Raw genomic sequence first — 12192 nt, 5'->3', positions numbered from 1 at the left:
TCAAGCCCAGAGTATATAATATGTAATAGCATGAAATATATTTAACTTTTTCAATGACTATACCAGAACCTCTTTGGTAAGAAAAAAACACACAGGAAATAAGGTTTAAAGCTCAATAATATTGTAGATTGTATGCTTCACTCTCATTTTCACCTAATATCAAATATTAATAAAACACTAAAATTATTCATGCTAATAAATGAGTGAAAGCATCTAAGTTAACACTGTAGTCAACATAATCTATCCTACATATACTTTATATAAATTTGCTAAAGTCTAGATACATTTGTAGGAGAAAGAAATGACAACATAAGTAATTTACTAAAATAGCTGTATATCTAAGTACTCTTGTCAAATATCCCATGATACCTGAACTTCACATAGGAACAAGAGTGTTACAAATCTTCTAAATTATATAAGAATTACCATACTACCTGCTTTCAAAGTAAATAAAAATAAACCAGAAAAAAAGCATTAGTTAAAGAAAACAAAAATCCAGTGAAATATGTGCATGTCTTAAAAGTTCACATTTAAGGCCACAGATTTCTTATTAAAGGCTTCTAAGTGACAAACTCAAAGGACTGGTTTAAACCTAAAGCCAGGGGAGGACTATATCTTCTTCTACTGATGAATTTTTAGTCGGAGATTGAGTTCATATCAAATTTCCAGAATGTACAGTTGAAAACTTTTTTTTTAGTAAAATATAAATATACCTTTTTAATTCTCTGTTTTTCTTCTTCAGAAACTCTGAGTTTAATCTCCAGACTTGAAATTTTCTGCTGAAGCTGAATGTTTGATACACTGGCTCCAGGGTCCTCAGAATCATCCACAAATGCAATTGTTCCATTACTTTTCTCATCAGTTAAACCCAATGGAAAAAGTGAGATATCCATATCAGTGTGTGTTGATTGCTGAATCTAAACCACATTAAAAAAATACATACAAGAGGAAAAAGTTTACACTGTACCAATAATGAGAACATCCAAAGGGCACCAGAAACCACATTTGGAAATTAAGTGGTAGGAAGGGTTCCGAAATTATTTCACCCTTTCAGTAAATCAACATCCTCAACTGTTACAACAACCTGATCTTCGCAGTAAGACACAAAATTTCCTCTAAACTTTAGAGTTTAAAGCATATATCATTTTGCAAGTAAAACACTTGAAAACTTAAACCTTTTCTTATACTTGACAGTGTATAATTAAGTATAGACACATCTGATACTCACCAGTTCTTATATTTACACACACACACACACACGTAGAATTTGCTTATATTTTTAATTGCAAATAAGAATATGAAATTTATCTAAAACTTCTATCACTTTCTAGTAAAGATAACAGCTGACTCAAGAGTGTGTACAGCACTTGCAAAATCTGGAGTAAATCCAACATCTAAGACAATGACTGGATCAATAAATATTTGAATTAATAAACCCTAAGACTGCTATCTTTTTTTACTTCTACTCTAAAATTGAAAGGAAAACTCTAATACCTGAAAACATAAAATAAGCACCCTTGAAAAGAGAAATAATTATTCTTTTTGTGTAACCATTTTCATTTTTGAAGTTCAAGATTTAAAATGCAAACCTAAGTTGATTTTAATACATGAGATATTCAAACCATATTTTGGTAACTGAGGTTAATTAAATACCTTGCACACAATACTTTGTTACACAAAACAAAGATGTTATTCAGTTTTTAAATTCTAGATATTAGCCTCAAAGTTAGAGTATGTACAGAAATAATTTTCAGAAAGTTAAAAAAATAAAAATAATCTGCAAAGCTTCAATTAAATTGTATTCAATTTTTTTAGCACACAAATTTCCTATAAAAAAAATGCATGTCTTTACCTGTGTTTTAGGAACAGTTTGACTGACACTGACGTCTGCATGGGTAACCTCTGGTGATGAAATAATACTGGGCTCAGAGGAGAGGCAGCCCACTGATGGAGAAGAGTGGTCACAGTCTAGTACAATCACAGGAGAAGCTGGAGAAAGATGGACTCCAGGTACTAAAGTAAAACAAAGAAAGAAACAAAAAGATGTTAAAGAGAAAATAAAGAACCGGTTGAAAGGAAAAAAGAGAGTAGAAAGAGGAAAAAGAAAATAATAAAGGAAGTAAAAGCAAAATGACTGAAAATAAGAATTATCTGACTATTTCTGAAGGACCGTTACCAGAAATCTAAAACTAGTGTTTCTAAATTGAACATGACATTTCTACATGAAACCAAGTAAACAGAACAATTTACTAATATTTTAGAGTTTATCTATAACACATTACCATAAGAAGTGCACTTGCAATTTGTGAGGTCGGTTGGCAATGGGAGAAGGTCACTTGAAGAACCAGGTCCAGGGTCTTTGGCTGGAACCACCCACATCCATGCCCGCCAAAAGAAACAGCCCAGGAGCACTTTGAAAAAGAATGACTGTCAGCCAATAAAATTTCGCTATGTCATAGCAACCCGCCACCACCATACCAACGCTATAAATTACCTCCGGGTGGGGGAGGCTGCGCAACTTCCCTGGCCTGTCCTGCGGACCAGTGAACCTCACCTGAGATGCGCTCTACATAAAGCTTTTGCTTGTCCACACTTGGTGGCTACGTCCTTCTTTCTTCCTCGACGGGAAATACCTTACACAATTCAGAAAAAGTATTCAAACATACTAGCTATCTACCAATAGCTAAGAAAAAGCACCAGCCTACTACCTGCTAGCAACAGGCAGAGACACTACAGGCAGAGACACTACCTGGGCATGGAGAAGACAGCGGTGAGCAGACAAGAAGCCATGTACTCAATAACCTTATGACCCAGTGTTCAAGTCAAAACAACTTTTTACTACAATCAAGTGAGCTAAGGGAAGAACAATTATTTTAAAATTACTAAGCCAATTGTCTCTGTCTTAACTTCTTTTATCAGCAACAAAAGATTTTTCATATTAAAGTCATAAATTTTAGTTTGCTGAATTGGTTTTCATAGAAAAACAATGTTGAAATAAAATTCTGTAATTAGTTTCACAACAAAACATTATTAGATTGCGATTAGTGTTCAAATACAAAGATCATGAAGGAAAACCAATTGTCAAGCATGAAATAAAACAAAAATATTGATGAGGGCAAAATAAACGAAGATTACTATTACTTTATTTTCAAATGTTCTTTCTAAAAATTCAAATACATTTATTTGTATTGTGTGTTTTAAAATTTAAGAAGAGTAAGTTATTTTGAGCAGTAATCCATGTGTATGTTTTGACTTTTTAAATTATAAAGACCTTCATTCCACATTGGCATCAGTGGCAACGCCAGAGAAGCTCTACCATAAATTCTGAAAGGCAGCTCACAATGGAAACTGCATTTCTTCCTGAAGAAAAATATTTATATGGTCATTAGGTATTAATAAACTAGAGAATACATCAATTTCTGATTGGTATCCTACCAGATCACTTACTTATCTTAACATACACTTTCATTTTATAGCAATATTATGGTTTTAAAATAGTATGTCCTGAAGCACAGAGGTTGTCTGTTTGATCCCTGACCAGGGCACATACAGGAACAGATAAATGTTCCTGCCTCTCTCTCTCTCTTTCTCTTCCTCTCTCTAAAATCCATTAATAATTTTTTTAAAAAAGAAACTCATAAAAATATCATTCTGTTCTAACACCTGAAATTTTTTTTTTTTTTTTTCTGTATTTTTCTGAAGCCGGAAACGGGGAAAGACAGTCAGACAGACTCTCGCATGTGCCCGACCGGGATCCACCCGGCACGCCCACCAGGGGGCGACGCTCTGCCCATCAGGGGGCGATGCTCTGCCCCTCCAGGGTGTCGCTCTGTTACGACCAGAACCACTCTAGTGCCTGGGGCAGAGGCCGAGGAGCCATCCCCAGCGCCCGGGCCATCTTTGCTCCAGTGGAGCCTCGGCTGCGGGAGGGGAAGAGAGAGACAGAGAGGAAGGAGAAGGGGAGGGGTGGAGAAGCAGATGGGCGCTTCTCCTGTGTGCCCTGGCCGGGAATCGAACCCGGGACTTCTGCACGCCAGGCCGCCGCTCTACCACTGAGCCAACCGGCCAGGGCTAACACCTGAACATTTTAACATGTCTTTATGGTTTCATCTATATAGTCAAAATCTAAGACAAGATGTCATGTCCCAAGTTAAAATCTCAATTGGTAACATGAAATGGTCAAGTACATCATAGAAAAGGAGGGAAAGTGGGTAGAATAAAGGAAGGGAGACAAGGAGGAAGTAAAGAGATAAATAGGGGAAAGGGGAAGTTGAGGGAGGAAAGTCAGAGGAGAGCACATGAGGCACCCTCACCCTCACTCTTCCCGCTACTTCAGCCTATCACACTTTCCCTTCACAGCCAAATGGCTTGTCTCCAAATGATTCTTGTCTCAACTTTATTCTTCACCCAACCCTCATCACTCCACCGAACTCATCTATTAAAATACTAATTTTTCTTTCAGTTACTCTTAAATCAAATGAGCACTTCTTATTTTCTCTTTCCTTAGTTCAGGCATTAATACCAATGACCCTCTCTTTACTTTAAAATTTCCCTTGGCCCTGTGACCACTAGATTCTAGATTTCCTAATAGTATATTTTTTCTCCTTTCCTTTTCAGGCTCTTTCTCCACTCAATCTTAAGATTCACTGTCTCCTTCCAGCTCTGATCTCAATATTCACATTATTCTTACCACTTTCAAAGCCCATTGTTTAAATTATCACCTATAAGCTGATGACACCTAAATTCACAACTGTAGTACTAACCATTCTGCAGACCTCCAGATCCAAATATTTACCTCACAGTTCCATTTAGCTGTCTACTAGGTACATCAAACTTATCCATCATCTTATATGAACCTGCTTTGCTTCATGTTTTCTATTTTAGTTAATAGTCCCTCAATAAACTATTTGCCCAAGCGAGAAATGATACCATTAAGGGTTGACTTTATTCCAGTCACACTGTGCAACTAATAGTTACTGATTATGCCATATTGTTATATACCTCTGTGACCTCACAATATTACTGCTTAAGTAAAAATCATAGCTACAAAGTCAGAAATGGATTCAAAGTTCAACACTAACAATTGTTATGCAGTCTTGGGGAAATTACACAAACCCAGATGCCTTTCTGAAAATGGGGAAATAAATACTATGTACTTCAAGCAATGTTATACAGATTAAATTAGATAATATAAATAAACTGCCTGGCTGTACTAGACAGGTGTATGATAAACATTCAATAAATATAAATTATTATTAAATTTTTGTATTATTGACAACATTCAAAAAGAGCTTTCCAAGGATTCCTTTCACCTCCATTACCCACCCAACAACAATATAATTTAATTTCCCTGTCAATACATAACAATTTTTAAAAGGAATAATATTAAAACATTGCATGTCAAACTATGGGATACATTTAAAACAGTGTTTAGAAAAAAATCTATAGCCTCAAATACTGCAATTTATTAAATAAATTGTCCTGGCTGGATAGTTCGGTTGGTTAGAGCACCATCCCAATATGCAAAAGTTGTGGGTTCAATTCCTGGTCAGGGCACATACAGGAACAGACTGATGTTTCTGTTTCTCTCTCTCCCTTTAAAATCAATCAATAAATTTAAAATTAAATAAATTAATTAAATTCCCAGCTCATAAACTAACTAGACACAAGAAAGATTAAAGGCACAATAAAAGCCCTAGTCGGTTGGCTCAGTGGTAGAGCATCGGCCTGGCGTGCTGAAGTTCCCGGTTCAATTCCCCGGCCAGGGCACACAGGAGAAGCGCCCATCTGCTTCTCCACCCCTCCCCCTCTCCTTCCTCTCTGTCTCTCTCTTCCCCTCCCGCAGCCGAGGCTCCACTGGAGCAAAGATGGCCCGGGCGCTGGGGATGGCTCCTTGGCCTCTGCCCCAGGCACTAGAGTGGCTCTGGTCGCAACAGAGCGACGCCCCGGAGGGGCAGAGCAGCGTCCCCTGGTGGGCGTGCCGGGTGGATCCCGGTCGGGCGCATGCGGGAGTCTGTCTGACTGTCTCTCCCCGTTTCCAGCTTCAGAAAAATACAAAAAAAAAAAAAAAAAAGGCACAATAAAAATAATACAAATTTCAAAGTAAATTAAGAAAATATATCTAATTAATCAAATCTTGAATTTCTAAAAAAATAAAATGGTACTTAACATATTAACAATAAAAGAGCAAAAGTACAAATATACAACTTAAATGATGAGAACATATAATTAAAAAAGAAGAAAAGAACTGGGCACTTGAAAACTGTATAATATTGTTAACCAATGTCTCCACAAAAAATTCAATTTAAAAAAAAAATTTAAAAACAGGAGAAAAAAATTTAAATAATAAAACTTCTATAGAATTCTAAGTATATAAATTTGAAAAATCTAGAACTAATGGGCAATATACCACAGAAATATAATTTAAAGATTTGATCTGATAAAAGCTTTAAAAAAAACTTTTACAAATATATCTATTTCCTTGGGGGGGGAAAATAAAGCTCTCAGACCACTACCCCACATATAAAGCATTTCAAGATGATTTCTACTAAAAATTCAAAAAATGGATAACAATGCTTTAAAACTGATCCAAAGTGCAAAAAATAAAGGAAAACTTTAAAACACTTCGAAAAGACTCAAAGGTATTCCTGAACAATGGTCAACATATTCCTTGTAATTAGATAGGAAATTAAATATCATGAAAATGCCAATCTTCCCTTATTTATTTTATAGGCCTAATATAATTCCCATAAAAGTATCAGTGAGCTTTTTTATAACATAGCTAAACAAACAGACATTAAACATCACATGGAAGAAGTAAAAATGCAACAACAAAAAAAAACAACCCAAAAAACAGGTAAATACTAAAAAAAAGTATAAGGAGGATACTAAACCTTCTTATTAACATATACTAACTTAAACTACACTAAAACATGCTACCAACCTCATTACTATATTATGCATCAAATTACATAACATAAGATACACCCATTATATAACTATTTAAAACTATACACACACACACACACACACACACACATAATTGCTTTTCTGGTGCATCAATAAACAGACCAGAAAGTAGAGAAATAGACTCATGTCGATATGAAACTTAAGGATACGACAGAAGTGGTATTTCAAGTCACTGAGACAAAGGTGGGCTTAGTAATAAAAAATGCCAAAACAACTGACTATCCATTTGAGACAGGATAAAATTAGACTAATACCTTACACTAAAGATTAAAAAACAATTAACTCCAAATGAATCTGAGATAAAAAATAAAAACTTTTTTTAAATGAGAACAAGTAAGTACCAAAAGAAAATACAAGGGAGTTACTCCTTTGGTATAAAAAGGAGCTTTAAAACTATGACTTGACCCCAAACACAATAAAAGGTTTACAAATTTGACGATGGGTTATATAAAAACATTTTTCTGTCAAAATTTAACTTATATAGAATCAAGAAACAAGTGACAAATTTTAAAAAATATGCATAATATGTATCACAGATAAAGGCTAATATCCCTAAAATATATAAAGAACATTTAAAACTGGGGGAAAAAATTGAAAAAGAACAGCCTATATAAATGGGCAATAATGTAAACAATTCACCAAAATGAAAATATATAATAGAAATAGCCTTTAAATGTATAAAAATATAGAGATACATGCATTTACCCTTTTGTTATAAAGGACACACAATAAAGACAAACTAAGGAAGCAGAGGTGGAATGAAATGGACAGAGAGAAGAAATGAATATTAAGAAATACCTCTTCACTGAGTGTAGTGTTTTTAATATGGTTCTGAGTTTTAGAACCATGGCAATGTTTAACATAATCAATAAAATAAAAGTAAAATCAGCCAGCAGGGAAACAGGAGGAGTTAAATCCTAAAATAAAATACAAAGAGCAATAAATTAAACCATATTTCAAGTGAATGATCTAATCACAATTACAAGTTGGGGAGGGGGAGGCCAAGAACTAACCTAAGTTCCTTTGGAACACAAATTGTGAGCATATTGTCTCAACATAAGTAAAAAAAAGAAGTGCTAGTAAACACTAAAAAGAGAAAGAGGAAGAAAAAAGAAAATAAATAAGAGGGGAAAGAAGAATAAAGATAAAGCAAATGTGGTAAAATGAACAATTGGCCTAAACAGGCAGTGGTGCAGTCAATAGAGTATCGGCCTGCTTGGAAACCCCAAGGTCACCGACTTGAGCAAGGAGTAACCGGCTCTAAACACTTGATATAATTAAAATCATGCATAAGAATATTCCTAGCCTGGCTGGTGGTGGGGCAGTGGATAAAGCATGAACCTGGGCCACTGAGGTCCCAGGTTGGAAACCCCAAGGTTGCCAAGCTAGAACACAAGCTCATCCAGCTTGAGCACAGGGTTGTCGGTGTGAGCATGAGATCATCGACATGATCCCATGGTCACTGGCTTAAGCCCAAAGGTTGCTGGCTTGAGCAAGGGGTTTCTGGCTCAGCTGGAGCCCCGGGGTCAAGGCACATATAAGCAATCAATGAACAGCTAAAGTGACACAGCTACAAGTTGATGTTTCTCATCTTGCTTTTTCTTTCTCTCTCACTAAATATATATATATATATATATATATATATATATATATATATATATTCCTAGAAGTACTGTTCATATAATGAATGACAACAGCCTAAATACCATTGATAATCAAATAGTTAAGTGAGCAGTGGCCTAAGCATACATTAGAATATTTATCAGGAAGTACAAGTATATGAAACAATATAGATGAGACTTAGAAACAAATTTGAGTAAAAACAAGTAAATTGCAGAAGAGTTCACACAGCGTTAACCCATTTTTATAAGGCACATACATAAGCAAAACGCTTTAGAGATACATATACATTATTTTTACAAAAGCAAAGAAATAATAAATATTTAGGAAAATGGTTTCCTCTGGGGGAAAGCACATGGATACAACAAAAGGTGATTACTAGAATTGATAATGTTCCATTTCTTGAGTTAAATTATAGATTCATGAGTGCAATTTTTAAATACAACAAAGAAAAAATAATTACATGTTTAAAAATATAATGCTGAAGACTTTTTATTTTAAAGTCCTATCTGATTGTAGTACTCAACTTGCAAAGACTATGTTGTCCCACAGATAATAACTTACTCTGGATAAATAAATTAGGAAAAAACCCTAATCAAACTAAAGACCAATAAGTTTACTCAAAGAAATGATGCTTTTTTGTCAAACGATATCAAGAATCAGCCATAGACCAGTAAACAAGATTTGGAGTTTGCAAGCCTTTCCAACATCCTGCTAATCACATCAATACTTATTCCAGACATAAGGAAAGTTGAAACTAAAATGACCATAATTGACATATGCTTTCAACTTATGAGAACTTAGTGAGATTGATAACATGTTTACTAAATATATCATAATCCACTCTAATTTTAAAAATAAAAAAACAAACCAAATTAGTGCTGAGAAAGAGAAGAGAACACATAAATGTCTTACCCTCTAAATGCTAACAAGATTTTTTCAGTTAATCTCTAATTTTTTCACAATACTAGAATATTCACATCTTCAAAAAATTTTAGGTAACTAACCAATAACAATAAGTCACCCTAAATAATCCACATTGGTAAATATTGTCCACATATGTAAACTCAAAATATCATTAATAATTTTGATTATATACATGTATTATAGGTTTTCTTAATATAGGGAAAATTGTAAAGTTAATAATAGAAATTTACAAATGCCTGGCCTGTGGTGGCACAGTGGATAAGGCGTCAACCTGGAATACTGAGGTCGCCAATTCAAAACCCTGCCCCCCACTTCTGCTCTTCCCCCCATCTAAAAGTCAATAAAAATTTTTTTAAAAGAAACAAATTCTAACATGTAAAATATAATCATCTTCTCAGCTAGTGAAAAGGATATAATTTTTAAAGTATCGAACTATGGTATTCTTTGGTCTATTAAAAAGTTAACTGGTGTCCATCTTCATGCCCAAAATCTTTAAATTCAGAAGATCAAGTATACCCAGCAGCACAAATCTTATCCAAAAATTTTTAAATATTAGAAATCTACAAAATTTGTTTCTTTGGATATTTTGGTTATTTACTGGATTTTAAGTCTTGTCTGATTTGTGGTATAGCACAGTGGATAAAGTGATGACCTGGAATGCTGAGGTCACCAGTTCGAAATCCTGGGCTTGCCTGGTCAAGGCACATATGAGAAGCAATTACAAATTTGATGCTTGCCCCCCACCCTGCCTTTCTCTCACTCTCTTCTCTCTAAAATCAATAAATAAAATCTTATTTTTAAAAAAATCTTTAATATACAAGTAAGAGTAGAGACAATTTGCTTCATTTCAAATGAAAAAATCTTTATTTCCTAAGACTTAGAGGATACAAGGTCAGCATACACTCCTCTACAGACATAATGCTAATCAAAAGTGCAATTAATGACACTTTTTCATCTTTAACTTTGTAATGGTAATCACCAAATTCATTGGTAATTCTCTTCTAAAACACAGAAAAGCCACTACATCATAACACCACACAAGCAACAAAAAAAAAGAAAAGAATGCCACACAAGCAAAGGACACTAAATTTCCAAATAGTATGCAATTTTTTCCAGTAATTCTGTCTGTGGTCAACTCTGTTTTGTTCCCATAAGAACAACTCTTGCAAAGTCTAAACTAGAAACAGGTGTAAACAACCATGCACTTAACTACTCACAAAGAAATGTGTTTATCTCTGTTAACAGTCAAATAATTCAAGAGAAGAACACCAATAAAATGAGAATAAATTTTACTACTTTTAACTAGAATATATTTTTCATCTTTAATTTTCATTCAAACATTCTTTTACCCAACCCAGGCACCCTTTAGTCACCATTCTTTTGCTCACAGGTACATTTGAGGTTGGTGATTTTATCTTTCACAAACTGTCATCTTGCTCAAATCCTCTGACACCCTGATATATTTTCAGGTCTATGTATGAACCCACTTTTACTATTCAATGCTCATTGTTGAGATCTTTGTAAATCAATTATGTACTGAAATCATTCATTTGTGGAAATTAGAGAATATGCAAGAATTGAGGATGATTCAAATAGTGTATCTAAATATAAAGATATGTTAGTAAATATAAAATAATGAACAGGTTTCTTTTTTCATTCACAGAAATCAGTATAAAAGTCAGTGTTTATAAAAGATACTACCTCTACCCAAGAAGGATTCTCTACAGAAAATGCCCTTTGATTTATACCTTAATGGATCATTTAACTTATTGGATTTCCAGATATATCTAGGATATCTATGTCAAAGATTTAAAGAGAAATATATCAGAGCTTAAAAAGGAAGAGGAAATAACAGGAAAAGTCACTTTCTCAATAAACATGGATAACACAATTGATAAAATTTCTACAATTTTAGTCAACTTTTTAATTATTCTCTAGAGAATTCTATAAATAAAAGCTCCACTTCCTCTTGTTTCTTTGAGGAGTAACAGTGTGTTCATAAGGACTGTGTGGGCAACACCATATTTATCAAGTTACAATAAGCAATATTTAGAATTATGCAAATGACTTTAAAAAACCTTTTATTTGATAACCAAGACATGCAGAGGATGGAGTTCTCATAATCCATGGCTAGCAGGGCAAACACAAAATATCATGTTAATTTAAGTTTTTTAACAGAAAAATAAAAATAAGCTATTTAAATCAACACTGGTTCTTTACTATCACAGCAGAAAGACAATCTCACTGCATCCAAAAAATAAATAAAAATATAAAAAGAAACAAACTAATAAAATCCAAAGCATATTATCTAATGAGTATAACAAAGTTGAAGAATACAGAAAAAATTTTCAAAATTATGAATCTATTTAAGCTAAGCTACTACCTAAACTCTGAGATTGTTTTTCCTTTTAACTCTTGTTCACATGAAGTGAACAACACAGGCAAATTCTAAGCAATTTACCAAGAGGTAGAAAAATAATATCAAACATAAGTAAAGTGATATGCTGAGACAGTTTCTGGCTCCTAAGTCTATGGACACTAGATTCTTAAAAGTATCTTTCAGACACCAAAAGCAAAGGCAACAAAAGCAAAAATAAAAGGCAACCTATTAAATGGAAGAAAATACTTGCAAATCATATTTCTGACAAGGAGTTAATATCCAAAATATATAAAGAA

General features: G+C 33.8%; 1 protein-coding gene across 3 annotated transcripts in view; it reads right to left on the bottom strand.

Moving 5' to 3' along the window:
* The window catches only part of CCDC91 (coiled-coil domain containing 91), a 380006-nt gene that overhangs the window by 244632 nt on the left and 123182 nt on the right, over window positions 1-12192 (bottom strand). For all 3 annotated transcript variants that reach the window (XM_066368875.1, XM_066368874.1, XM_066368876.1), the window contains 2 exons: window positions 1853-2013; window positions 714-917 (listed from right to left, as the gene is read on the bottom strand). In XM_066368875.1, coding sequence (XP_066224972.1) covers window positions 714-917; window positions 1853-2013 — 365 coding nt within the window. The remainder of the gene's footprint in view (window positions 1-713; window positions 918-1852; window positions 2014-12192) is intronic.

This window comes from Saccopteryx leptura, chromosome 2 (assembly GCF_036850995.1).
Source record: "Saccopteryx leptura isolate mSacLep1 chromosome 2, mSacLep1_pri_phased_curated, whole genome shotgun sequence".
NCBI lineage: Eukaryota > Metazoa > Chordata > Mammalia > Chiroptera > Emballonuridae > Saccopteryx > Saccopteryx leptura.
This window is presented reverse-complemented; position numbering and strand designations above follow the sequence as displayed.